The sequence below is a fragment of the Camelus bactrianus genome, chromosome 13 (genome assembly GCF_048773025.1).
Source record: "Camelus bactrianus isolate YW-2024 breed Bactrian camel chromosome 13, ASM4877302v1, whole genome shotgun sequence".
In the NCBI taxonomy this organism is placed as follows: domain Eukaryota; kingdom Metazoa; phylum Chordata; class Mammalia; order Artiodactyla; family Camelidae; genus Camelus; species Camelus bactrianus.
The window spans coordinates 71,443,426-71,470,979 of NC_133551.1; the positions used below are offsets into that span (position 1 = coordinate 71,443,426).

At 51.2% G+C, this 27,554-nt stretch overlaps 1 protein-coding gene across 5 annotated transcripts; it reads right to left on the reverse strand.

The window, feature by feature from the left end:
- MFN2 (mitofusin 2) lies at window positions 1–27,231 on the reverse strand. Of its 5 annotated transcripts, XM_074377416.1 has the most exons (21): window positions 27,092–27,212; window positions 26,336–26,461; window positions 25,731–25,868; window positions 25,241–25,308; window positions 21,134–21,312; window positions 16,163–16,298; window positions 13,108–13,270; window positions 12,293–12,417; window positions 11,476–11,584; window positions 11,255–11,362; window positions 10,181–10,334; window positions 9,890–9,957; window positions 9,627–9,748; window positions 8,146–8,272; window positions 7,682–7,786; window positions 7,338–7,440; window positions 6,684–6,904; window positions 5,927–6,082; window positions 4,320–4,516; window positions 3,346–3,480; window positions 1–2,146 (listed from the first exon to the last, which is right to left on the reverse strand). In XM_074377416.1, exons 5-21 carry the CDS (start codon window positions 21,306–21,308, stop codon window positions 2,077–2,079), a joined length of 2,274 nt encoding a protein of 757 aa, XP_074233517.1. In that variant the 5' UTR covers window positions 21,309–21,312; window positions 25,241–25,308; window positions 25,731–25,868; window positions 26,336–26,461; window positions 27,092–27,212; the 3' UTR covers window positions 1–2,076. The 5 variants fall into 5 exon arrangements, with proteins under 5 accessions (XP_074233517.1, XP_074233514.1, XP_074233515.1 ...); XM_074377413.1 differs by lacking the exon at window positions 26,336–26,461 and having other exon boundaries at window positions 27,092–27,231; XM_074377414.1 differs by lacking the exon at window positions 26,336–26,461 and having other exon boundaries at window positions 25,241–25,325; window positions 27,092–27,231.
- Between the last annotated feature and the right edge of the window lie 323 nt (window positions 27,232–27,554).

Genomic DNA, 27,554 nt, shown 5'->3' on the forward strand with positions numbered 1-27,554 from the left:
GACGGTTTCCAACTAGGTTTTATTTTAGTGTCCAATATTATCAGCAATGATACAGGAGTAATTCAGGCAAAATACATCACCTTGAACGCATCAGAGAAAAAACTCACCATGTCAAGCACATCTCGCTCTCCAGCAAATGAACATGAAAACCGAGAACAAAGATAGCAGCATTAAATTAAAGTGCTTTTTGCCACACTTCTTTCAGAGTCTCGCCCTCAGTGGTATAAATTTAATTTTACTTATTGTGTAAGAAGCTCAAAATCCCATTCACTGCCCAGAGGCTACATTCAAAATAATTCATATGTTTAGTTACCCTCAATAATTTTTTCCCCAAAAAACACAAAATTCATTGGAGTTGTGTGACACTGATTTTTCCAGACGCACTGTGTGGTGACCACCATCCGGGCCTGGCAAAAAGCTCAGTGTCCTCCTGCTGCACAGTGGCCTTGGTGAAGTCCATCACTTTGTTCCCCACACCAGCGTAGACTAAGGGTTTGAAGAACAAGCAGGCACCTGGAGAGGATGCCACCTGCATGGCCACCCGCCAACGAGCAGCGGCCAAGTCATTTCCCCGAAGCCGGAGGGTGGGTAGATTCAAAAGAGCAGGAACAGCCCCACCTCTCTGCTGGAGCCCCGCCTCTTTCTGGGAGAGAGCTGCTGGTGGCTTCTAGGAAGTTCTCTGACCTGCACTGCACAGGCTGTCACCCAGAGGCTGCTTGCCCCAGACCGTTAACACCTTGGAGACAGGAACCTGCCCCAACTTTGACCAGTAACAATCCTCAAACTCAACAACAGGAAACACTTCACAAAATCAACATGAGGCCACGTGTGTCAGCTGGAGGCTCTGGGGATCAGGGAGGGTGGGAGGATGGGTGTTGGGTTTACCGCACTGTCTCTCGGCCAAGTGCAGCCTCGCTGGCACAGGAGACTTTGTCCAGAGGACTGGTGGCCAAGGGGAGCTTGGGCCAAGGTGGGGTGAGAAGTGGGAACGTGTCTCTTAGAGGGCAAAAGAGAGATGCCATCAAGCAAGTAAGGTGGGCTCTCAGACCCCACGACCCCCTCACAGGGTGAAGTCAAACAGAGGGCCCTGTTCTGTGTCGACTCCAGATTCTCCAGCCGTCCCAGGTGGGGCCCACTCCCCTCAGACTGCCACCAAGGTCCCCTCCTTCCACCATCTTTCCTTCTACTACATCCGTTAATGATCTGGACCAAACCATCTTGCACCAATAACAAGCCAGACTAACAGGCTAAGGACGGAAGCTAGAACAAGGGACACGATGAGGAGAAGCGGGGCAAGTCCATCCTCGTCACAGCCCCGGCCGCCCGCCAACAGCACAGACACAGACATCATGACCCACCCTCCACACGCCATCTCCCCTCTGCTACTCAGTACTCCAGCTGCCTCTGTGACATGGCACAAGGCCCACCTCAGCCTAAGACCCAAGGCACACTGAGCGCCACCACCAGGACTGAAAGGCTGGTCTGGAAGGCTCTGAAAACGGGACGAAGCATGAAAGCCGAAAGACTAAACCGACACATAAACCATGGGCCCTCCCGGGACGGCCCGGACCTTCCTGGAATTGTTCGCAGTGCAGTCTGGGAAGAAAACGCAACCACCGGCGAAGGCTGTCGTTCTCTGCCGGTGAGCTGGGGTGCACGGCGGGCACGTGTGCACGGGTGGGTGTTAGTGTTGGCCAGAGGAGGGGGTGCCGGCTGATACCCTCAAAGGCCCCAGCCAGGCACTCTGCAATGCTGGCCCATCCCAAGACCTCAGCAAGCAATCAGATGATTCTCAGTCAAGGGAACCTGACAAAGCAGAGAAAGGACGCGACTTGACTCCTCGGTACCATGCTGTCCATAGTCATCATTTTTAGAAAAAGTCTCCTTTAGGGGTAAGAGCTGGAAGATCTTCCTGCAACAGCAGGCAAAGGATAGGGGAAATAACTAGCGTTTAAGGGCTCAAAACGGTGGGAGACAGCGGGTGCTTTCACTCTCACGGTGGCGGCAACAGACAGGAGCCGTGCGGGCCCTGCGCGAAGGCCCCGTCCCGTGCAGGCTCTGGCTCCGGGCTGCCCACTATCTGCTGGGCTGCAGGTACTGGTGCGTGAACATGTTGAGCTCGCTGTCCAACCAGCCGGCTTTATTCCTGCGGAGAAACAGTTGTTTTGTAGCAGTGATAGCTGCTAACAGGTACCAGCGTTACCTGTCAGGCGCTGCACACAGACTCACTTACTCATTTAATCCTCTGATAACTTCTACTTCCCAGAAGAAGAAAATGAGGCCCAAGAGATAAAATAACTTCCTACCACCGCGCCGTTAATCAGCGGTGGAAACAAAAGTCACGCTTTTCTGCCCGTCAAGCCCAGTGTTTGCTTCACCCCAGGACCACAGGCAAGTCCCTAAACTGATGGGAACACAGTTCTCCTGCCTGTCAGCAAGGGGCTGGGCTGCTGACGTGCAGCCCGTCCCAGGTTCACTGGGTCCCTGTATGTGACGGCAGCAGGGACACCCACCCCGAGAGATTTCCCAGGGGGTGAGCAGTGTGTCCCTAGAAAACAGCTTTCCCAGGTGGTGGGCGGGGAGGGGAAGGCCCGCCGAAGCCCTCCGCTCAGCTGCCCTCGGCGCTGACGGCGGGGGCGGGGGCGGGGGCAGGAAGCACAGGGTCCCGGAGGGCTGAGGAGGGCTGATGTTATCTCGGGCCGAGTGGGCCGAGGACTCCTGCAGAGCACTTTTACGTTCAGCTCTGTGGCTGTGTCATGAAATCTGACTCTACTTTACAGAAAACAAGACACAGGACAGCTCAGTGATTTGCGTAAACCCGAGTGTCAGGACCAGAAGCCAGGCCTCCTGACTCCTCACACCCACCCTTTCTCCACAAACTGCTGGTGGAAGCCCTGCCTTTAACGGAGACCCTACGCAGACCTGGGTCCCGATCACTGGCTGCCTGGCCAGCTTCCCCGTGGGTACAGATGCTGATAAGCCACCTTCCTGGGGCTCGCAGAGAAATGGCAGAAAATGAGGGGCAGGTCTAGCCCAGTGTCCCAGCCACTCTGGAGACAATCAACGTGCGGAGTGTCCGAGGGTGCCGAGGCCCAGCACATCCAGACTCTCCTACTGCTGGCCTGACCCTGTACTGTTGGACCACAGCTAAGTTTCTTAACCTCTGAAGGCCTCAATTTTCCTATTTATAAAATGAAGGTGATGATGTGACCCTGAAGGGACACTGAAGACTGAGTAGGACGGGGCACGTCAAGGGCCTGAGCCGCCGCAGTTACGGAGACGGTGCCTGTGAGCTGTAACCTCACGGGCCTGGGCTTCCCCTGATGCCACGATGGCCAATCTCACCTGAGCAGTTTGGCTTTGCTCTGAAGTGAATCAAGAACCTCGATTTTCTTGTTCATGGCGGCAATTTCTTGCTCCAGGTTCTCCCGGGTAACATCAACTTGCTGGCACAGATGAGCAAAGGTCCCAGACAGTTCCCTAAGGAGGGGAGAGTGAGGATCAACCAGGCCATGTGGGGTTGCAGAGAACGCTGCTGGCAGTCAATCCCATCTGTCACCTACTGCCAGCTCTGCCCTGCGCCAGTCCTGGCTTGGCAGAATCCCCTCCCCACCCCTGCTGAGACCGTGGGTGTCACAACCACCACACATGCTGGCATCACCACAGTGTAAGAACCAGGAGCACAGAGCAGGAGGCCCCGGCTTGGGCACCGCAGCCCAGGATTCAGATGCCGGCTCTGCTGCTGATCAGCCGAGTGGCAGGGAACACAAGACTCCTCTTCTGATCTCAAGTTCCTCATTTTGAAAAAGAAAATGCTGATAAAAACATCTACCTCAAAGGGTTTGGGGACAAAATGAAAAATCAGGTGCAAAATGCCTAGCAGAGGGCCTGCCACATAGCACTAGAAGGCAGGCAGCTGGCACCTTCATCCCCTACCACCGAGATCAAGCGATCTATTACCACATGACCGAAGATGCGCCATGAAGAATGAGCTGTGGCTTAGAACATCACAGCGACATCCACAACCCAAGCCCTTTAAGGCAACTTTTAAAAAAACGTTACAAGTAACACCCCTCATCTTCCCATGTCTTCCTTCCTGGGGGGACCAGAGGCCTGTGTGGCCCCAGCCCAGGATGTAAGGTGTCCCTGGAGAGACTCCTCTCCCATCCCTGGCCTGCAAGCTGGCCCTGCACAGCTGAAGGCGGGAACCAGACAAGGTTCAGGACCCAGTGGCTTCCCAGCCAAGTTAGAAGGGAACCGAGAGGAAGTCCTGAAGCACGAGAGGCAGCACTGGCCCCAGGGGCCGAAGGGGCACTCACTGCTGGACCTGGTGGCTGCAGTTGGAGCCGGTGTAGCTGATGACAAGCTGCAGCTTCTCGCTGGCGTACTCTACAAACTGGCGCTTGAAGGCCCTCTCCTTGGCCTTGGTGGTCCAGGTCAGACGCTCATAGACGTAGAGGAGGCCATAGAGGCCAAAGGAGAGGGCGATAAGTCGCCAGCCCACGGCCTTCCACACCTGCAGAGGCATAGTGGTCAGCCAGCGCAGCCTCTCGGCTGCCCAGCCGCCCATCCCCTCGGCCTGTGGCTGCCTGGACTTTCCCACGAGTCTCAGTCAAGGAGTCTTTGTGTTTCGACTCAGAACTGTCCATGTCTTCTTTGGTCCCACTGAGGCCAGAAGGGCAGGGACCATCTCTAGTTTGGAAATGAGAGAAACAGTGTGGGCCCCACAATGTGACTTGTGGGGTGGGGCCACCTCTGTGGTTGTTAGGACCAGAAGCACAGATCTGGGCCAGCAAAAATCTTAATGATAAATGCTAGAGTATTCTGAAGTGACACTCCATTACGGTGACACTGACAATAAGATTTCTGCACACTGTTCCTCAGTGGATGGCTTCTTACGGTCTGGTTGGTAATCCTTTAGTTCAAAGTAGTGTAGTTACAGTCAGAGAGCACTGGACTTGGAGCCAGAAACCGAGGCTCTAGTGCTGCCTGCCATCCTAACTGTGGGACCATGAGCAAGTTTGTTTACACCTGTTTCCTCCTAAAATAGGAATAATGGCCTCCACCCAATTCCCAGGGCTGTTTGGGTAAAATCAGACACTGATTATAGAAGAGTGACACAACTGTCCTTGTCAGAGTCTCAGCTAATTCTCTGCCAGGTCACCGTCTGTGAGAAAGGAACCAGCGTGTACCAGCTGCAGACCAGGAGGGAGGGGCCCCATCTCAGCACGCTGAGAGCGCAGCTCCTGGCAGTTCTGTTACCATCACGTTCTGCCACTGCTCTACAGCATCACCAGGAAAATGCAAGCCATAAATTACTCTGGCTGCTGTGTGTCCTGCATCAGGATGTGGGGAGTAGCTCAGTTACCAAGAAGGCAGTGATCTCAGTCCTTGGGGCAGAAAGGAAAGGGCAATAAAACCGCAGATGGAGAGACAAGGGTTCGAGGCCCAGCCTGGCCTCTTTTTTGTCTTAAGCCCTTATAAGTGTAGCTCAGTCTCCTCACCTACAAATGCAAAACTCCTGGTCATACCCATCTCTCTAGAACCCAGGGTTGTCACTTTCTCATGTCACTTCCCTATCTATCGTGTAGTCCTGGACCTACAGGGGAATGAACGTGGCCCTGGAGTCAGATGGGGCCAGAGTTCAAATCCTAGCTATGTGTCCTTGGCAAGCCAATCACGGATTTTCTCCTTCTGGAAAACGGGAACAGTGCTCTGTCACGTTAGCTGAGTGAGACTTAGTAAGTTGATACATGTGATGTTAAAGGGCTAAAGCTGCACAGTTCCTGAGAGCAAAGTGAGAGGTGGCCGTGGATGTGAAGTGCTGGGCTGATGCGGGGACCCCTCCACCCCAGACTGTGCCCCTTGGGCCCCACCCGCCTGCCCCACCCTGCCCCACCCTGCCCGAGCAGGGCTTGTCACTGACCACTCCTCCAACAACGAGAATGCCCATGGAGGTCCTGGACGTCAGGGAGGCCAGGCCGGTGACCATGGAAACCATGAGCTCCTCCTGGGTGAGGGAGCCCTGGGGCAGTGGGGGCATGCTGGGGTTGGCTGGGGTCAGGGGCATGGGCCGCTGCACCTGCACAGAGAAATGAGGAGAGGAGTAAGAAGAAGGTGACCAAGTCTCTTACTCCACGGGACCTTCAGTGACCCTCCAGGCTAGGAGTCCAGAACAGGGACATGGAGAGTGGCTCTTTAATTTCCAAAAGGAAAATGAGCTTCACATGTAGCAAAGGATTTAAGCTTCCTAACAGACCTGCCACCCCAAAGGTGAGCACTGTGGGAACCACAGAATGTGAGCAGCGGCCACCCTGGGACACTTCAGCACAGTTCCCCAAATGTGGGATGTGCAGCAAGAGCAGTACATGCAATTACTCCAGTGGTGCAGAGATGGGTGGTTTAAAATCTAAGTGCTAAAACGCTGGTACGTGGATAGATACGTCATCTGTGTTTAACAGTCACATACTTACTTTAACGTGTAATAAAAAAAAGAGCTTGCATTTGTAGTTTCACCAATATTAGTGCTCAAGGTAAAGCTAGATTGATTTCTGGCAGAACCTGGACCGTGTGTGCTGTGTGGTGGCATACACGTGAGGGCTGTGACCTCAGAATGGTCATGTGTCTGGAGGCAGAGCACAGATCGACCTCCCCAATGCTCAAGGGTGAGGGGCTTTGCTTGCCTGGTCGTTGTAACCCATCAAGGCCCGGCGGCCGTTCTTGGGCCCCAGGAACCTGTTCACCAGCATGGTCCACCCGAGAGAAAAATGAAACTCGATGTCCTCCTGGAAGTCGGCACACAGCTTGTCACAGTTCAAGTCGTAGCTGAGGGAGAAGCACTGCCGAGGGACCAGCACGTCCATCTGACTCCGCACAGACGCAGGCAGGAGGGGTTTCAAGCCGTCTGTTGGGAATAGAAACGGGAAGAAAGCACATCAGCTCTGCCCTGGGCCACGCCAGCGCCTGGCCTCAGCGCGCGGGCCGCGCCTGCCCCTGCCAATGGTGCCGATGGCGCTGCCCAGAGACCAGGCCTGGACGCACGGGCCTCTGGGGCGGGGAGCGCCTCACGGGGGAGGCCAGCTCTCCCTGGGGTGTGCTGACTGAGGCTCCCTACCTGCTAACGTGTGGATTTAAAGAGCAGGCCAAACTCTCAGCCTGTGACAGTCCCATGTGTAACGCAAAATGGCTCCCCGAGTCTCTGTGTGGTGTGAACTCATGACACGCACCCAGAATCTGAAGGTATCACGTTGACTCATCGTAAAAGGTGACAGATAAGGAAAGGTCATTATTTCTGTATCCTGGCCTGAAACTGTATCCGGGGCCCCTGCAGCACTGACCTATCATCTCCTGCTGCATGGTTTGCAGGGAGCTGGTGATGACCGTGGAGCAGCGGTCAGACATATTTCGGCCCAGTCCTTCCTCTATGTGGCGGTGCAGTTCCTGCAGCCAGAAGAGAGAGGTTAAAGGAAGCAGCAGCCTCCGCCAGGGGCTCTTTCTAGGGAGCCCAGGACCTGGTCAGCCTGGGCCCACCGGTGATGGCAGAAGGCTGAGTGAGCCTGGGGTTCATCTCCCAGGCTGAGGGGCCATGATTCAGACCAGAAGGGGCTGAATCCTGAATTCCAGTAGCCAGAAGAAATTAAAGGGGACCCTTGCCCAGTGCACCTGCCACTTAGTGACTCACATTCTTATAAACCTTGAGGACCACTGGAGAGGGGTGGAAGTCCATCTGGTACTCGTCCACCAGCACAGACAGGCGCCGGATCTCCTCGGCCATCGCGGTGGACACCTACAGCAGGAGGAAGCGTGCTGTGATGCATCAAGAAGAACAGGGCCCAGTTCTCAGTACCAGATGGACTCTAACAGACTGGACATCCTTCCCCTCAAACCAGCAGTGCCCTCAGCCAGTATATGGAGCTAGAAGGGATGTTAAAGATTGAATGACCATGCACTCATCTAAGAAATGGAGGAGGAGGCCCAGAGGAGGGCGACCTGCCCAGGGTCATACGATGGAACAACAAACGCAGGGAGGCACCAATTAAGGCTGAGAAGCCCCCGAAGAGGAAGACGTCTGTGTTTTCACTTTTCTAGTGCCGAGACCTTATTCAAAGTCCCAGTCTCCCCAATGTGCTTCCTCCCATTTCTCACCTGCCTTTCAACTTCCTCTGTAATCTGCTTAATTCGCAGTTTGTAGTCTTGCGCCAAAAGCTCAAGCTGTTTGTCAATAAATCTCAGCCTCTCCTGCCGCTCTTCACGTGTTTCCAGGCAGTAAACCCTGGAAGAAAGAGCACTGGTTACAAGACACAGATCCCCACTCAACGAAGCAGAGGAGCGAGACGGGTGCCAGAAAGCCTGCATGGGTCCCCGGCCATGGTCCTGGCCACGGTGAGGTCGGTGGGGCCGTGGCAGTTTCATGCGCAGACCCGGAAGCGTGCTCCTCCCCTTCCCAGGTATGAGGGAGAGACGGTGCCGACCACTCACTCTTAAGTCTTTCAATTTGGGAGATGTGGTGGTGACGGACGGGGGGAGGGTGCTTTCAAGGGGTTAAAACAAGTTCTACCAATAAATTAAAAAGAAAAAAAAAAAGCTCAACCTTAGTAATAATCAAGAAAAAGAAAAAAAGAGGTACTATGTCACCCGGAAGCCTCAAAAAGATCTCCCAGTCTGATGTACTGGTGAGGGTCAAGGAAATGGGAGTTCCAGCATACACTGCTGGTGAGACTGTGAATGGGTTCAGATGTTTCAGAAAGCAGCAAAGATTGGGTGAAACTGAAAATGCCAATACTCTAAGATAAAACAGCTCTACCTCCAGGAATTAGTGCTAGAGAAACTCCTGCAGGCGTGTGCAAGGGGACGCACAAACTGGCATCCACTGCAGCAGGGTTTGCAATAGTAATGAAATCTAAAAATCCACCTATGGGAAAATGAGGTATATTCATGACAGACTGCTTTATAGCAGCTAATAGTCATAAACCCCAGCTACGGGTACCAACAAGGACAAAGGCCAAAACAGGGCCGAGTGGAAAGAGAAGCCAGGTGCAGCATGATACTGTATCTGGACGTTTAAAGCGTGTGCGGAGCAATTCTTTAGGATTTACAGAAACAGTACTTTTTAAATGGATGGTAGGACTACACACCAAATTCACGACCGAGGTTGTCTCTGAGGAGTGGGTAGAGGGACACTAGGACGGGGGCTGAAGAATCGAAGGGCATTCAACATTTTTTTCTGTGTTTTAACTTAAAAATAATATAAAGCAAATATTGTCAATTCTGTGTGATAGAAGCAAGACGTATTATTTTCTGTACTTTCCTGTATTTTAATTTCTCCAAAAAAAAAAAAAAAGGTATTTTTAAGAAAACGTGTTCTGCTCCAGGCTCTGAGAATAGTCATGGTGCTCAGCGCAGCACTGTGCCAAGGCCACCAGCACAGGCTTGTGGGGAACCTCCCCGTACAGGCCAGGGTGGGACAGACAGACCCACAGCTTCCTCACCCAGCTACTCCGTGTGGCCCTAACATGGCTTGGTGGGAACCCAGAGACTTGGCTCTGCCGGCTGGGCTCTGGCCCTAGGGATGTCCCCAGGTGGGGCAAGGCGACTGCTACCACGCACCCCTCCGCCTGGGCTCTTACCGCTGCTCCTGCGCCGCGACGTGCAGAGAATCCATGATGAGGCGGACTGCCTCCGCGATCTGCTTGGCCCGGACTGTGTGCTGCTCAAATTTGGTCTTCACTGCAGACTGGGAGATGCACTCCTGGAACAAACAAGAAACGTTGAGGGAGGCAGAGGCCACCAGCCAAAGGCCAGGCTCGGGCATTCACTGCCAGGGACATGGCCAGTGAGAGCTGGGGAGGCATAGAATCGCCAGATACCAGAATCAAAGGCTCATGCTCACCTCAAATCTCCTCTCAAAATTCTGAAATTCAAACATCCTCACTTGAAAGCCTTCTGCAAGAGCGCCCCCTAGGAGAATTGCACCACATTAGTCCAGAAATTACTTGGCAGGTGGGAAAAGTAGTGAAACCTCCCAAAGGGAACTTGGCTGAGCACTGGCTGGGGAGCAGAGAGCTTCTCACCCACAGCTCTTCTCACCACCTCATTCTCAGAACTATTTCCAACAACTGACTTAGCACACGACCAAACGTCTCAAATAGCAGGGAAAAGCAAGAAGCTGTTCCATCGTCACCTCCTTCGGGCATGCCCTGGGCCTTCTGGATCCTGGCGTTGAGCACCTCCTTGGCAGACACAAAGAAAATGCGGTCTCCGGCCTGGCCGCGGTCCACCACACCCAGCTCGTCCACCAGGAAGCTGGTACAGCGCTCCATGTGCTGCCGCCGCACCTGGGGCCCAAGGAGACGGATGTGTGTGACCAGGTGGGGTGCAGGTGGCCCCTCCTGATGGAGCCCACAGCCCCAACAGCTTCTTTTAAAAAAACCAGGTAATCTAGTCACACAGCTCAGACTCAGAAGGCACAAACACACGCAGCAACCATCTCCCACCATCTGTCTGTCCTCCAGCGACCAGGCTCCCCAGAACCCATGTCATGGGGGATCCTTGGGGCACAACCTGCCAAAGACACGCAATAAACAAGCAGAAATGCTTACACACGCCCCAAACTGCCTCGTCAGAGCTGACACAGTGTCTCACTTTGGTGGCCCAGAAGGGCGGGAACCTGGGTGTCAAGAAACCCAAACCCAGACTCTATACTGACCTACCGAGTCCTCCCAGGGCTCGTTTATAAAATGAGTGGGCGCCCTTCTAGCTCTGAAGCCCCGGGGTTCTACTGCTGGGACTTAGAAGTGATGACAGCCTCTCGTGGACACTTGCCACGTGCTAGGTGCTTTTCTCTAGGTTAACAGATCTTCATCCACTCTGAGTTGTCAGTATTACCAATTACTCTTCCCTTCTCTTTTCAGCTTCTTTCCTGGAGGTCTTTCTAAAGCTAAGCCTGTTCTATAATGATTAATTGTTTGTGAACTAAAGAGGGCACTGGCCTCAAGCAAGGGTACAGCTAAAGTCGGGGAATGCTTCTCAGACTGGGATGAAAGCCTTTTCAAGAGCAGAGGGGTCCGGGAAAGTGAATGGGAGAAGTGAGGGAGTAGTTTTAAAGCCATCAGAAGCCACCACAGCAACCCCAGGGAACACCTGGGACATCTTTGCTGATGAGATTTAGTCAGGGATGCAGACTGGGAGAGCACAGAGGCTCTGGGTAGACACAGGGGGTGGCACTCCCCACACGGCTGAGGAAAGCGGTGCCCACCTCCTCCATGTACTCGGGCTCCGAGGCGGACGCGTCCCAGCGGTTGTTCAGGATGAAGATGTTCGGGCGGGACAGGCGCTCGCTCACCTTGTGGAAGAACTGCTTTTCCTGGATGGAAGGGGAAGACCTCAGTGGGGGAGGACTTGTAACAGCCAAGGCCCTGCCAGCCCTCCTACTCGGCTGGGTTCTCAGGATGTGGGAGAAGACAAAGGAGTAGCTACCGTCTGCATCAGGGTGGACTCCGAGTTGGCCACGAGCACAAACACATCAGCATCCAGGCAAAACTTGTCAATCCAGCTATCCAGCTCTGTCGTGACATCGATGCCAGGGCTAGAGGTGACAGGGGCAAACCCTCATCAGGCACACAGACCACAGGCTCTATACCTCCTGCTCTGAACAGACCTGAGGCAGTCAGGCAAAGAAGGAGAGAGCTACAGAGCGGAGAGAAGTCGGGTCTGGCCCTTATTACAGGGATTTTTACTTTTCATCTCATAACCTCGCAGATTGTCTGAAACTGTGTTTTTTGCCACGTGTATCTATCACTTTTATAAAAACCTAATGATACGAATTTCACGTTGGGGATTACAAATTAAGGTGAAGCTGTGTATTTATATGAGTCCGGTAAGCACTCTAGTACTACATTTCTTGGTGTAATTATAACCTATCCACAAAGCAGAAGCAAAGCGTTCCTTCGAGAAAAGTAAAATACAACGCGGACCTCGCCACGGCAAACTCCACACCCCCCACAATAAACAACTGGGTTGAGTCTGAGAAGCTTCCCAACTTGTGAGCATCCCTCCTGTCCCTCTTCCCAGACCACCACTGGGACATCTTCAGGGCCCTGATGTCTCCCAAGGGATACAGCAACCAGATCCTGGGGGAAATCCAAGAGGCAGGATTTGGTTGAGCCAGTTTGAAAGGCAATATACTTAAGCAGAGCAACAACAGGACCTGGGGGGACCCTGGCCTGCAAATCCAGGAATGGAAACCTGGTGCCCTCCCAGTTTGGACCTCTGAGGGAGGCACCTTCCCTCTTACCTGTCCATCAGCACGAGGTCATCCTTGAGAAGCGGGCACTTGGAGTTGGGCCACATCACACTCACCAGGCTGCCGGCATGCAGCTGTTCGTCCTGGTGAAGGGCGTGGGCCAGCTGGTTCACAGTCTGGTGGGGGAGAAGGGAAAGAAAGATCAGAGCTGAGGGAGAGCCTCCAGGCTGCAGATTTCCGGCGCCACCGGCCACAACACAGTGGCCTGAGACCACTGCCCAATCTGCTACCCCTTTTCCTTTCATTTCACACATAAAAAGTCAAGAGCTGGAAGTTTCCAATAAGAACCAACTGTTCTCCGCTCCTCTTTTATGTTTCTTTCTTGGATGCTGTCCTAAAGCTGAGGTTTTTCTGCATGAATTAATTCTTTATGAACCAAAATCAGCACATGTCCCCAACCAAGAAAACAGCTGGCTCTCGGCCAAATGAAAACATGCAAGCCCCTAGCTGATGTGTCAGAATCACAGGGAAAATGCAGGCTGTTCTCTGGCAACACCCCAGAAAAGGACAATGCACATACATCTTCACTGCAATGGGAAAAGGCAGATGTGCTGTCTAGCAATTCACAAGGAGTGCGAATCCTGATTCCCAGGGCTCCAGGCTTCACACCCTCCCTGAAGCGCTCGAGCCTCCCAAACAGCCAGGCTAGGACAGGGCTTCCCACACTCCACCCCCCTGGACACTGCCCTCTGCTTAGAGGTGTCACTAGTCCTGTCACAACAGGCACACTGGTGTAAGCCCGGCTCAGCCTGCCGGGTGCCCAGGGCTGAAAGCGGAGCTAGCAGTCCCCACGGCTGCCGCCTCACCTTGACGCTCCTCTTCTCCTCAGAGCCCTCGGTGAGAAGGAAGGCCTCGTGGCCGTCTGTGCCCTCCACCCGCAGGAAGCAGTTGGTGGTGTGGCCGATCCCGGAGGGCAGCACTTTGTCCCAGAGCATCGCGTTGATCACGGTGCTCTTCCCATTGCTCGTCCTACGAGGAAGTCCTGGCTGTCAGGGAAGCTATCAAGATCTCTGTTTCAGGCTGTCACAAAGAAGCTGCCAGCCTGGAAGTCCCAAGTCTCGTTCTCTGTAGTGACACTAGTGCCCAGACAGGCAGGATGGGTGCTGTGTTTACGAAAATGGATGGATAACACCTCTGGCTGGTGCCTGGGACGCGCTCCTGGTTCATCACGGCAAACCAACCCTCAAGAGGCTCAGGCAATGCGGCGCCAGCACGCAGACACTACCTGCCCTCGAGTGAGCCTGCCACCCACCATGAGGTGCTCAGAGTCACTATGGAGACCACCTGTCCGTCTCCAAAGGATAACCCTCTCCTCTTCCACCTGAAACCGCTGACTCACCCCCAGGGTGTCCTCCTCAGTCTAAGCGACCTCAGCTGAGTGACCCCAGTGTCCCTGGTTCCCTACAAGAGGCCGGTTGTGCTGCTCTCCTCCCATCATGCTCTTCCCAAACTGAAGCCCCACCCCATCAGTCCCAGCTGATAACTGCCTGCGGGGGCAGATTACTGGAGCACCCCTGCCTATCACGCCCCTTTTCTACATTCTGGTTCTTGAAAACAGCTCTACTCTGCAGACTCACAGGCTCCAGCTCACAGCAGTGAGGGCCACACCTCTGAAGTCAGGATGAAAAATGGCAGCCCAGAGGGCTGCAGGCCACCTCTGAGGTCACGGGTCATCGGGGGCAGGGCACACGACAGAGTGCCTATTCCTCAAGCTATCACAGTGTGTACAGCATCCAATCTGAATGGGTGCCTTTTTTCTTCCCCCCATATTGGACTTCACCTTTTTTTTTAAAAGGTGCTGTGGTGTGATAAGAAATATATTTGGGATTTGTCCCCAGTTCCTGGCACAGAGCTCTTAAAACCCCTGGAATTTCCTGAGTGATAGGAGTGTCTTTAGTGACACACAAGGAGCCCCTTTTGAGCAGACCTGTTTATGCTAATGAGGTGACTCAGGGTGAGGCCCCCAGACAGTCTCAAGATGGGTTGGTCACCAGAAAGACCAAGTGATTAGATGTTTGGGGCTTCCAGTCCCACCCACGACCTCTGGGAAAAGGAAGGAGAGGGCTAGTGCATTAAGCTCCATAAAAACCCTTGAACAATGAGATCGGGGTGGATGAAGCCGGAGGCGATGTGCCCCAGCTCCCTGTGCTCAGGGTCTTCCCAGACCTCGCCCCGTGCACCTCTTCATCTGTGTCCTCTACAGTCTCCTTTATAGCAAACCAGCAAATGTAAGTAAGTGTTTCTCTGAGCTTTGTGAGCTGCTCTAGCAGATTAAACTCAAGGAGGAGGTCATGGGAACTTCTGATTTACAGCCAACTGAGCAGAAGCACAGGCTTCCGAGTGGCATCAGAAGTGGGGGACACCCTGTGGGACCAAGCTCTGAATCTGTAGGGTCTGCTGCCACCTCCAGGGAGAAGGTGTCAGAACTGAGTTCACTTTTTAGGCCAGCCAGTGTTCACTGAAAACTGGAGAATTTCTTGGTGCTGTGGCAAACATTCCAGAGGTACCAACTAGACCTCAAAGTGTAACAGGCAGATCCGAGGGCTAAAAGTATAAAACACTTAGAAGAAAACATAGGGGGAAAGGCTCACGACACTGGATTTGGAAATTTCTTGGATATGACACCAAAAGTATAGACAATAAAAGCATAAATAAATTGGACTAGATCAAAATAAAGAAACTTCTGTGCCTCACAGGACAGAGTCAACAGAGTGAAAAGGCAACCTACAGAACGGGAGAAAACATTTACAAATTGTATATCTTATTGATAAGAGACTAAACCCCAGAATATATAAAGAACTCCTAAAACTCAAAAACAAAAAAAACCCAATTTAAAAGTGGGCAAAGGACCTAAATAGATGTTTCTCCAAAGAAGATATACAAATGGCCAAGAAGCACAAGAAAAGACGCTCAACATCACTAATCATTAGGGAAACGTAAATCAAATCTGTAAGAGATACCACCTCACGCCCATTAAGATGGCTACTACCAAAAACACACAAAACAAGCCTTGGGAGGATGTGCAGAAACTGGAACCCTTGTGCACTGCTGGTGGGAATTAAAATGGTGCAGTCACTATGGAAAACAAAATGGTGGGTGGTTTCTCAAAAAATTAAAAATAGAAAGATAATATGATCCACCCATTCCACTTCTGGGTATAAACCCAAAGAACTGAGAGAGGGTCTCAAGCAGATACTCGTACACCTACATTCACTGCAGCATTAGCCAAAAAGTGGAAGCAACAAGTGCCCATCAAGGATGAATGGATAAACAAGATGTGAGGTATACACACAATGGAACATTATTCAGCCTTAAAAAGGAAGGGGGTTCTGATACCCACTACAACATGGATGACCTAGAGGACATTATGCTAAGTGAAATGAGCCAGCCACAAAAAGACAAATACTGTATGATTTCACTTCTATGAGGTTCCTAGCCATATTCATGGAGACAGAAAGTAGAACGGTGGTTACAGGGAGTTGGGGAGAAGGGAATGGGAGCTGCTATTTAATGAGTACAAGAGTGTCAGTTTTGTTAGGGGAAGCAGCTCTGGAGATGGATGCTGGTGATGGCTGCATGACAACGTGAATGTATTTAACAGAACTGAACTATACACTTAAGAATGGTTATGGTGGTAAATCTTATGTTATGCGTATTTTTTTATTGAGTTGTAGTCAGTTTACAACGTTGTTATGTGTATTTTACCATAATTAAAAAACACGGAGCGTACTGAACTCTGAGGCATGCCAGCTGCTTCCCTGCCTTGGGGCCCTCAGATTCGATCCTCCACAAAGCGCCGGCCTCCCTCCCTCCCCGCCTCCTCGCTGGGAAGCGAAGAAGCACAAGGACTTCAAGACTCACCGGCCAAAAAAAGCCACTTTCATGTGCCTCCGGGCCAGCACCTCGCTGATGCCCCTCACTTTGGACAGGTAACCTTTGACATCCAGAACCTGTTCTTCTGTCGTAACAGGGTCCAGTTCCGCGTTCCTGTAGGTGTCTGGAGGTGGAGATTGAAAATAGCTCGTCACGTGGTCAGAGTTCCACAGTTACAGGGCTGGAAGGGACAGAGTCCAGCAGCACAGCTCCCTGCTACCGCTGGGCTGCAGGTCCCGATTCCCTACCGCGGGGCCGTAGTGCAGCAGTTAAGAACACGGCTATGCAAGACTGCCTGGCTTCCAGTGCATGGAAGTGCTGGTTTTTATCTCTTCCTAACTTTGTGACCTCAGACAAACGAACCTTTCTGAGTTTTAGTTTCCTTGCCCTTAAAACAGAGATGACAATTGTACCTACTTCCTGTGATTACTGAAAGGATTCAGTGAATTAAAACACAAAAAGTCCTAAGAATGGGGGCTGGTACACGGTGAACCACTTGAATGCTAATCGCCATCATTTACTTGCATGTTTTTTACTAAACATACACTCACCAAGTTCTCACTGTATGCCAGTCACTGTTCTGATCACTTTTCAAACACAGTCTCATTGAATCCACATCACGTACCGATCAGAGTTAGTAGATGGCAGAGCCAGGACTGGGACCAGGTACCTGTGCACCTTCACGAGGGCCTGTTGATCCGGCCCTGCTCACTGGACATCCTCTGCCTCGCACTCCGCCCCACCACCTCCCCACACTCGCCACTGCTCTGGGCTTTGCTCAGTGCTCCCCCTACCCCAACATACACACCCTCCCACTCTGAAGAACTAACTAATGCACCACCTTGGGGTGCTCTGGCTCAGTCCCGCTTAGCCTGCACAGCGCCCAGGAAGCCTAGCCTGACCCCCCTCACCTGAATCAGACCCCCTTGTTTGTGCACCCACAGCACCATGTACTCCCTCCCACCTTAGCCCTTATCTCACCCCAGTGTAACTGTCTAGCTCACCTGTCCAAATCACCGACCACGTGAGGGCCGAGCTGCCTGATCCCAGCACCCAGCACCCAGCAGTGAACGGATACTGGGAGCACTGCACTGCTTTTTCCCAGTGCCCTTGACATGCGGATGGATAACAAATCACAACAGATGGGAGCAAGTGAGCAAGATCTCGCCTGCATCCCATCTAGTACTGCACCAGGAAGGTGCGTCAGCTGGCTGGGCGGGAGCCCAGCATTTGCCCCTCAGCACACTCTTGCTGAAATGGACTAAAAGTTTATGTGGCCCCCTCGTGACCGTATATGGTGTGACGGTACAGTTGACCTTTGAACAACATGAGGGTTAGGGGCGCCAACCCTCCACACAGTCAAACACCAGCGCGTAATTTGGTCAGCCCTCCGTATGCACAGTTCCTCATCTGTGGATTCAACCAACCACGGATCGTAGGGCACTACCGTAGTGTCTGCTACTGAAAAAATCCGCATGTAAGTGGGTCCAAGCAGTTCAAACTTGTGTTTTTCAAGGGTCAACTGTGTACAGAGGTGGAGCCCTCGTGACAGGGATCAGTGCCCTTAGAAAAGAGGCCGAGAGAACTAGCGAGCCCCTTCTGCCATGTGGTTACACGTGCTGTTACAGAGACAACAGTCCAGGACACCAGCCCTCGCCAGACACCAAGTCTGCTGGTGCCTTCATCTTGGGCTTCCCAGCCTCCCAAACTGTTAGAAATAAATTTTTGTTGTTTATAAGCCACCCAGTCTATGGTATTTCTGTTACAGCTGCCAAACAAACTAAGACACTTGCGAACCACTGGGCTGACAGGCCCCAGCCCTGAGAACACTCCCACAGCATCCGGAGCATGACAACTGCTTTTCAAAGATGCCCAGTGAGTTGCACCATCTGGTACCACAAAAGGAAGTAACCAAACAACAAGGCCTCCCCATGTCCACTGGTCACCCCTCCTCAGAACCATCGACATTCCTTCCTTATGTGGGCACGTGGGTGTGGCCTTTGGAATGTGCCTTGGAGGAAGCTGGCTTGCAAGCCTGTGGCCACATTTAAAAAAAACAGCCAGCATCTCAAAAATTTTCTCCTAGAAGAAATAAAAGCAAGAATAAACAAATGCGACCTAATGAAACTTACAAGCTTCTGCACAGCAAAGGAAACCAGAAGTAAAACAAAGAGACAACCTACAGGATGGGAGAAAATCTTTGCAAATGAAACCGACAAAGGCTTGATCTCCAGAATATATACGCAGCTCGTATGACTTAATAAGAAACAACCAAACAACCCAATCCAAAGATGGGCAAAAGACCTGAACAAGCAATTCTCCAAGGAAGACATACAAATGATCAATAAGCACATGAAAAAATGCTCAATATCACTAATTATCAGAGAAATGCAAATCAAAACTACAATGAGGTATCACCTCACACCAGCCAGAATGGCCATCATTCAAAAATCCACAAATAACAAATGCTGGAGAGGCTGTGGAGAAAGGGGAACCCTCCTACACTGCTGGTGGGAATGCAGTTTGGTGCAGCCACTGTGGAAAACAGTATGGAGAGTCCTCAAAAGACTAGGAATAGACTTACCATATGACCCAGGAATCCCGCTTCTGGGCATATAACCAGAAGGAACCCTACTTCAGGATGACACCTGCACCCCAATGTTCATAGCAGCACTATTTACAATAGCCAAGACATGGAAACAGCCTAAATGTCCATCAACGGATGACTGGGTAAAGAAGAGGTGGTATATTTATACAATGGAATACTATTCAGCCATAAAAACCGACAACATAACGCCATTTGCAGCAACATGGATGCTCCTGGAGAATGTCATTCTAAGTGAAGTAAGCCAGAAAGAGAAAGAAAAATACCATATGAGAGTGCTCATATGTGGAATCTAAAAAACAAAAACAAAAAAACAAAGCATAAATACAAAACAGAAATAGACTCATAGACATAGAATACAAACTTGCAGTTGCCAAGGGGGTGGAGGGTGGGAAGGGACAGACAGGATTTAAAAATTGTAGAACAGATAAACAAGATTATACTGTAAAGCACAGGGAAATATACACAAGATCTTATGGTAGCTCACAGAGAAAAAAATGTGACAATGAATACATATATGTTCACGTATAACTGAAAAATTGTGCTCTACACTGGAATTTGACACAACATTGTAAAATGATTATAAATGAATAAAAAAATGTTAAAAAATAAAAATAAAAATAAAAAATAAAAGAAACAGCCAGGAGGCCCACAAGCTCGTCACCTGCCCTTTACAGAACAGTCCCAAAGCAGCAGTCATCCCCTTCCCTAGCCAAGACAATCACAAATACATCTCAGGATCACTCTGGCTCCTTCCCTTCCAGGCTGCCAATTGTAGAGGCCTCGTATTTTCACAGAAAGAAATCAAAGCACTTGCTCCGGATGCCATCACATAAACACCTTCATTATGAAGCACTTGTTCGTCCACAGAACCATCTGAGTGAGTGAGTCAGAGCATCACAGGGGGTTTAGTCTGGGCTCTGGGGGGACAGAGGCCTGGTGTGCCCCGTCCCTGCATGCACAGTGCCAGGCACCCCAGAACCACTGCTAAATAAACAGGTGATGAACTGGAATATTTTCAACCACCAAGATTCTAACTTGGAAATTCAAAAATTTAAATTTAACAAATTATGTTAAATTTGTGAATACCCTCTCTTGCATCAAGCACCACGTTAAGGGCAGGGTATAAACAGTCCATTCTTAGTCTGTTCAGGCTCCTATAACAAAATACCATAACTGGGTGGCTTATACATAATAAAATGTGTTGCCCACAGTTCTGGTGGCTGGAAGGTCTCAGCTCAGGGAGCTCACCTGGTCAGGTGCGGGCAGACTTCCTGTCGTATCCTCACGTGGCCAAAGCGGGCGAGGGAGCTTTGTAGGGTCTCTTTTATAAGAGCACTGATCTCATTCATGAGGGCTTCACCCTCATGACCCAATCCCTTCCCAAAAGCCGCACCTTCTAACACTATCACGTTGGGCCTTAGGGTTCCAACATGTGATCATGGGGGGACGAACATTCAGATCATAGTAGTGGACCCATTCCCCTCCTTTAAAGGGAGACTTAAGTGACAGTCTGGCATGTAAACCAACCAGAAACCAAGCCACTCCAGCGGAAAGCAAAGAATGGAGTGTCCCTGGGGCATTTCCACTGAATTTCTAGGGTTCTGCAGGCTGGAATTTAGAAACTCTTGGTCTCACTTGAACCCTTTTTTCACAAACAAGGAAACCAAGGGCAGATAAGACTCAGCTACTGGGTCTTCACTGACAATCCCAGGACCTAGAGCCAAGGTGTGTCTTCTAGAGGGAGCCTGAGAAGCCAGTGGCTGGAGGTGGTGCCTAGACCGAGTGGGACCCTGGGAACCAGTCCTCCTCGGCTGCTAGAGCAGGGATTAGAGGCTGGGCTCAAATTAGTAACTAGAGGAAAAGGTGCTGGTGACACAAGTTTCTTATTCATAGTCCTGCTGTCTAAAAATATCAGAGAAAGGACGCCCTGGTCAGGAACAGCCAACACCCAGCCAGCGCTCAGTACTGATGGCAGACTGGACCAAGGAGAACACCTGGGCTTTGGAGTCAGAGACCTGGGAAAGCCCGCTGTGTTACTTACAAAGTGTTAAACAACTCTCAAAACCTCAATCCGCTTGTCTCTTAGATGAGGGGACGATTCACCTACCCCTTGTGATTAAATGGAACAGAGTATGTCAAATTCTTCAAAGACAGGTCCCTAGTCTTCCTGGCCCAATCTCCCCAGAGCCCAAGTCTATAGGATTCCAAAAGCAGAGCGCTGCTAAAGGTGACAGCCCATCCGGGCACGAGCTCCCCAGAGCAGGGCTGTACCTCCCTGCCGCCAAATCCTGCCAGTTAAATACAGAAACCAACAGGAGTGGGCCTGGCTGAGCAGGCTGGTTGTCTCTCACCCTCGAGGAAGGTGGCACTCTCCTGGATATAGGCCCCCAGCTGCTCAAAGATGCCATTGATCTTCTTCTTGGCAGTGACAAAGTGCTTGAGTGGGGAAGCATTCACTTCAGCCATGTGTCTCTTGTCCTTCTTGACTGTGACAATGGAGTTGCATCGAGAGAAGAGCAGGGACATCGCGCTGCAAGAGAGAGACCATGTGAGCAAACCCAGGGACACCCGGCTCAGGACGTTCTGCTGGGGTGTGGCAGGGAGCAGCGGGACCAGAACATGGGCCCTCCAGGACGAGATCAGGGACAGCGAGATCAGAACCAGCATCTCAAGAGTAGGAAGAGACCACCTGGGCCAGTCTCCCTGTCCCACACTGTGGGACCCAGACCCCTAGAGCCAGGGCCCTGAGTGCAGGCCTAGTGCTGGCTTTTTCCTGCCTGTTGAACAGGGACAGGCCCGCCCTCCCCACCTCAGAGAAGACGGGGTGCGAGGCAAAGGGAATCACAAGGTAACACACGGAAATGCCCTCCTCTGACTCACAGGCAGACAAGAATGGCAGAAATCTCATTTATTTCCTATACATCACCCACCTGAGGAGAAGTATTGAATACTGCAAGCAGTGAAGGCGAAGTGATGCTCAGGGTCTGGTTGTCCCACCACCCTCTCCGGGCCACTTGGTCCTGATGGCCCCAGCTCCTAATTGGTTTTGTTTTTTTGTTTTTATTTTTGGTGGGAGGTGGGGGTAGACAAGCAAAGCTGATTTTCAAATAAGAGGTCTACTTCTACAATTTACTGAAAAACATTTATTGTTCTCTTTCGTTATAAATGTGTACAATGTAGGGAGGATGGATAAAACAAAAATAAATGAGTTGATGGCTATTGTAGCTGGATGGTGGGTACATGGGAATCTCAGTACAAGTCTCTCTACTTTTGTATGTAATAATAAACTTATTTAGCCTTTTTTAAAGTTAAATGAATAAATAAATAAATGTGTACACTGTAGAAAATGTGGAAAGTAAAGAGGAAAAACACCATAACCCCATCATCCTGTGATAAGAACTATTAACGCCTGCGTATCATCGCAGTCTGTTTTGTGTGGGTAGCTCTCTGGCGCTCACTCAGTCACATGTACATGTTTGCAGCTTATTTCTTTTCCCATGGCAATAACATGTTCAGGGCCTTGAGGTTTAACTCCAAAGTCCTAGAGCTCTTTGGTCAAAGTCAAGAGGCAGACAGACCAGAGAAGGTGGCACCCAGATGTGGCTGGGACTCTCCAGACTGGTCCTCAGAGTTCCCACCATGCACAGACCTACCTCTTCAGCACAGCCCTCGGATTCTGGGAAGTCAAAGGAAAAAGCCACCCCCTCCCCCAAGGAGGAGGAGGAGTGTGCACAGCTGTGTGCCTGCTCTACTCTCCCCAACAGGCAGCAATGTCTCGTTGGCCCTGCCCTCCCCAGCCACCCTAATCACAGCACCACTCGCTCCCCACCCAACCCGGCACTCACTCTATCTGGGAAATGAGAGGGCATTGCTCATGCGTGGACATAAACGACAAGCGTCCAAAGAGTGCCAAAGGGTGTGGAATAAGGTCCTGAGAAGCAGAAAGAATATCTGGGAAAAAATGCCTAACAACTGAAAACTGGCTGCTATGAACTAACCATCCCAATGAGCTGGTAGAGAGACCCCAGGGAACTGGGAACCACTTGTTTTGCTTAAACCCACAGATCATTTTGTGATGCTAATGATTTCTGGGGAGATGAGCGAGAGAAGTGACTATATGTCCGTTTCTACCTTCCTCCTCAGGAATACGCCACATCTGTGAGATTTTCTTAACATGGAGGCCATGAGTCAAGGGCTTAAATAAGAAAGACAGCAGGAAGAAAAAAAGACAGCAGAGCTCTGAGAAGGGGAATTGGGAAGAAAATACCACCGGCTCCTCCGAAGCAGAAAAGGAGAGGACACTAGAACCCGGCTTCCCGTGGCCAGGCAGGAAAGGCTCTGAGAGAAACAGGCGACATGTAAGCAGAGGAGGAAAGTCACTGAAAGGAGAACAGGGTCTGGGATGGGACGGCATGTTGTAGCTAGTGCTGGAGATGACAGGCTCTGGAATCAGACAGAGCCGGGTTCAAACTGTAACTGTACTATTTCTGGGCTGTTTAAACTTGAGCAAGTTCTTTAACCTCAGAGCCTTGGATTCCTCATGCATACAAGAGAGATTATCACACAGATCATGAGAAGATTAAAGATGACACAGCACAAGCTCAAAGGTAGCTTTACATGTCCTAAAACAACAATAATAAACTCTACCACAAGACTCCTTCCTCAAATCTCCAGCCTTCAGGGAAGGGCAGAGGCAACCCCCCCACCCCCACCCCCAGGGCTGCCGCACGGCTGCCACAGGGATCAGAGGACACAGGTTTGCTCAGGGGTGAGGCTCAGCGGGGCCCTGCCCCAGAAGTGACTTGCTCGCAGGCTGCAAGTTCCCAGAGCTCAGCTGGCTTTGAGAAGCAAATGCTTTCAAGTTCTGGTCACTGTTTGCGAGCCCAAAGGATATGACACTAAAAGCATTAATATTCAGGAAATGCAAGATTCAAAAGCATGCACTCTAGTTAAAGCTTAGTGCTTCAAGGTTATCTTGGAAGTCAGCCCATCCAGGAGTTGCTCAAACATTCCCCAGCCGGCAGCTACATGCCCAGAACCTCTCATGTGGAACCTACTGCCAACCCTTCTGAACTGTCTGATTTCTCTGTCTCCATTTGTGCCCGAGCTGAGAGTCCATGTTTGTGGTACACACGCTGCTTTCAGCCTGTAATCCTTTTTCCTTTTTCACCCATTTGGCCTGCTCCTCTTGTCCTTCTAGACCCACCTCTAGTGTTACTCCATCCATACCATTTCCATGGGGGCCATGCAACCTGACCAGACTTCAGGGGTTTTTTTAATCATAATTTGTCTCCTTCTAATCTGTCAGCTTCTAAATAGCCAGTCTCTGATAGAGAGCAGTGACCCATTTCCATTTCCACTTTCCTCCCTCCCAACTGTGAGAGACCCGGTTTGAGTTAGTGAATGCCCCTGAAGGGGAGCACTCTCCTACCCTCCATCCCTGGAAGACATACATACATGCACTTTTTTCTTAAAAAGCAGCCTTGGGTTAAGGATCTGTCTCTTAGTATTTGACGCTCAGTGAGTCAAGAGTGTTGAACAAACCTTTCCGATTCCAGGATTTAATCCTTCCAAAGAGCAAGCTGGGCATACATATGTGCACAAACGGACCAAAGTTGCAAAATACACACACACAAGCCAAGTTAGGGCCTCTGCTATCTTGGGGTTTCGCCTGCTGGCTTCTTAACTGTCTAGAGTAGGAGGAAGCAGCTGGTTCCTGCTCCTCCTCTGGAAAGCCCTGATAGTCCCTACTTCACTGCAGGGCTCACCGCAGGCATGTGGGGCTGGTCCCCCAGGTGCAGCTGGGCCAGAGTCCAGCTCCAATAGCAACTATACACTAAGCGGCCTGCTTCAAGCTGCTGTGACTGCCTCAAAGTGCTCTTGAGGACATGGCTTCAGAGAGTTTAACGCAGCAGTTCACAAAGTGTGGCCCACAGAACTCTAGTGCACCCAACGTTCCATCTAAAAAGGGTTCCATAGCAGAATCGATTTGTCAAACACTATATGCTATGGTTCCCTTCTGTTTGAGCCCATGAGCAGAGCAAAGACTCTGGGAAGGAAAGCCTGTTGTAAAGACCCTAGTTTAACTGTATTTCATGCAGCATTTCAGAAATTTATCTGAAGAAAACCTTCTCTGTAACAGTTTTAAAAACCTTGTGAATCATACTTTGGGAAAAGCCTCATCCATCCTGGTCGTGTCCCACTCCCATTCCAAAAAAGTTCTGGGACATGGTATTAACAGATATCAGCAGATATTAGCAGATACTAACCTACGACCAGAACCAAACCCAATTCTAGACTGCTCTTAGCACTCCAAGGTAATCAAAAGCTCTGTCTCGACCTAAGCTGTTAGTTAAGGAGCATGAGGTGCCTTGCGTGTAGTGACAGCAGCAGCAAAATTCACTGTAAGGTGTGTCTGGATCCCAAGCACAGTCCATGAATCCACACCACCTCCTTACCCAGTTTAATGCACAGCAGCTCCTAGCAGGAAAAATAAAATGGATCCACGGATCGTCTGCTGGCACAACTGGAACAGAGGAGAAGCTAAGAAATTGAAACAAAAGAGTATACAGGGTAAAGGGGCAGAGCAGATTCTTAGAAGAGCTGTGATAAGGAGCCAACGAGCCTACCTCTGCTGCGCAGAGAGGGGAAGGGAGGAGCCAGCACAGCAGAGAACAAACAAGGGAGACAGGGACTTGTTCTTCAGAGAGCCCAGAGATCCCAGCCACTTTCTAAACTGTCAGCCTTTAAACAGGCTCTCTCCCCAGTCAGTGAAATCCTTCATGGAAGTTGAAAGGAGATAGTTTTTTTTTCCAACACAGGCTGGGAAACTCGAAGTCTGTGAAAAGATGACCCCATCCAAGAGAACTGCCACTGGATGGCCAGCAAAGTACATCCCTTTCCACTCAACCCAGATCCAGGGTGCCAGATGTCACAGCCACCACTTACTTTTTGGATGGTGAGACCTTCACAGGATGGGCATCATGGACATGGCTGGAGTCAAAAAGACGAAAAGAATTTGAGTTCTTCTCTGTCCTGTCTCAGGTTGAGGATGGTTACCGATTGTGTTGACTCCACCAATTCTGACTAATTGGAAAGGAAAAGGGAAAGGTCAACAGGCAGGAGAAGAGAAAAGAAAAAAAAAAAAAGCTGGTGCTAAACAAGTCTAATCAGGTTTAAAAGCCAAACAAACTCATCCCAGAGGGAAGCTTATTCATTGAGGTACTGGGATGGCATGTGAGGAAGCGCCCTGGGGGAAAAAACACAGCTGTGGGGCCAAGCCTGGGTGTGCACAATCACGTGTTCAGCCATGTGCTGTTAAGAAGCAGGGGCCCTGGTAAAGGCACATCCAGAGGGGCGAGAGGAGAGAGCAGGACAAGGGCTGGGCTTGAGGACTGTGGAACTGAGGACTAGAGACGGGAGGGTGGAGTTTGAGAAAGAGAAGTGGAGCTTATTAAAAGCCTCTCTCTATCTGCCAGATGCTGTAAAATATCTACTTAATTCTCAATTCTATGGTGCAGAGAAGCTCAGAATATTTAAAAAGATTTATAGACCTGCCAGTTAAGTCCAAGCTGGGAACTGAGATAGCACGTCCCTTTGACTGAAAAGCTTGTTTTCAATTATGTGGAGCTGCCTTACTCCACCCTTGGGGGTGGGAAGGGTGACAGTCAGAGCCCTTTCTGGGAGAAAAAAAAAGAAAGTAGATAGATTAAAGAAACAGCAATGAAGGCTTACAACAGAAGGGAATGGGCCGTTTTGGCTTCATGCATCCAAGGAGCTAATTATTCGGCATTTTCTGTGTGCCTTCTTGTGTGTGCTAGGCGCTAGAGTTAGGGATGGATTAAAAAACAGTCCCTGCCTTCAAGGGGCGTACCGTCCGTTAAAAAGCCAAACAAGTAAACAGACTACTGTGCGAGAGCAGTAAGTACCCAAATTTGGGGAAGTCGGAGAAGGGCTTTAGGTGAAGAACGTGGGCACCTATCATGTGCTGAATAAATGCTGCCAAATATAGAGAAATGGACGAGAAGTGGGGAGAGGGCAGGGGTGGAAGGCGGCGGTGAACGGTGAGAAGGCAGGAGTAACAAAGAGCCTCAGGGGACCCCACCCCCGAGTCCCGAGTCCCGCCCCCTCCCCTCAGGGCCGTGAGGGCCCGGCGGGGAGGCCGGAGCGTGTGGACGCCTGCCAGCCTGAATCCCGAGCCCCCGGGAACCCAGCGTCCCGCCCGCCCACGCCGGATTGCTCTGGACTCGCCAGGCTGTGCCGGGCCGGGCCGGGCCGGGCCCCACCACCCGGCGCGCTCGCCCTCTCACCTTCACCTTCCCAGCCTCCCGGCGGCCATTATAGCCCCGACGTCAACGACGAGCGCCACCCCGGGGACAGGTGGGAGGAGGAGGGAGGACGCGCGCGTCACCAGCCGCCGCAGGTTTGCCGTTCTAGCCCGGGTGAGTCAGTGGGCTCCGAGTTCAGCCGGGTTTACCCTACTACTCATTATGGGTCAGGGGTCCGCTGGGTCAGCGCCTGGAGAGGCGTCTCAGCGCCTTGATTCACCGCGGCGGCGTCCCAAGCCGATGACGTAAAATTAGGGACTCCCGCTGCATCATGGGGACTGTAGTTCTGCCGGGCGTTGGTCAGGGCTGGGGTGGGCGGGGCCTCGAGCTGTCAAGGGGAAAAGAAACCTAGGGCTCTTTCGTTTGTTGCTGGGGAGCCAGACTCCAAGGCCTTGCCCGCTCAGGAATCCAAACTTGCGTTTGGTAGTTTTAGAGAAGAGCTCTC

Excerpts from the sequence above, each read along its gene's own strand:
- MFN2 (XM_074377415.1), bottom strand. The coding sequence starts at position 21,308 with ATGTCCCTGCTCTTCTCTCGATGCAACTCCATTGTCACAGTCAAGAAG. Across the intron at positions 10,335-11,254 it reads AGCCCGAGTACATGGAGGAG|GTGCGGCGGCAGCACATGGA; the intron begins GTGGGCACCGCT and ends CTTGGGCCCCAG. Across the intron at positions 8,273-9,626 it reads GTCGCGGCGCAGGAGCAGCG|GGTTTACTGCCTGGAAACAC; the intron begins GTAAGAGCCCAG and ends TCTTTCTTCCAG.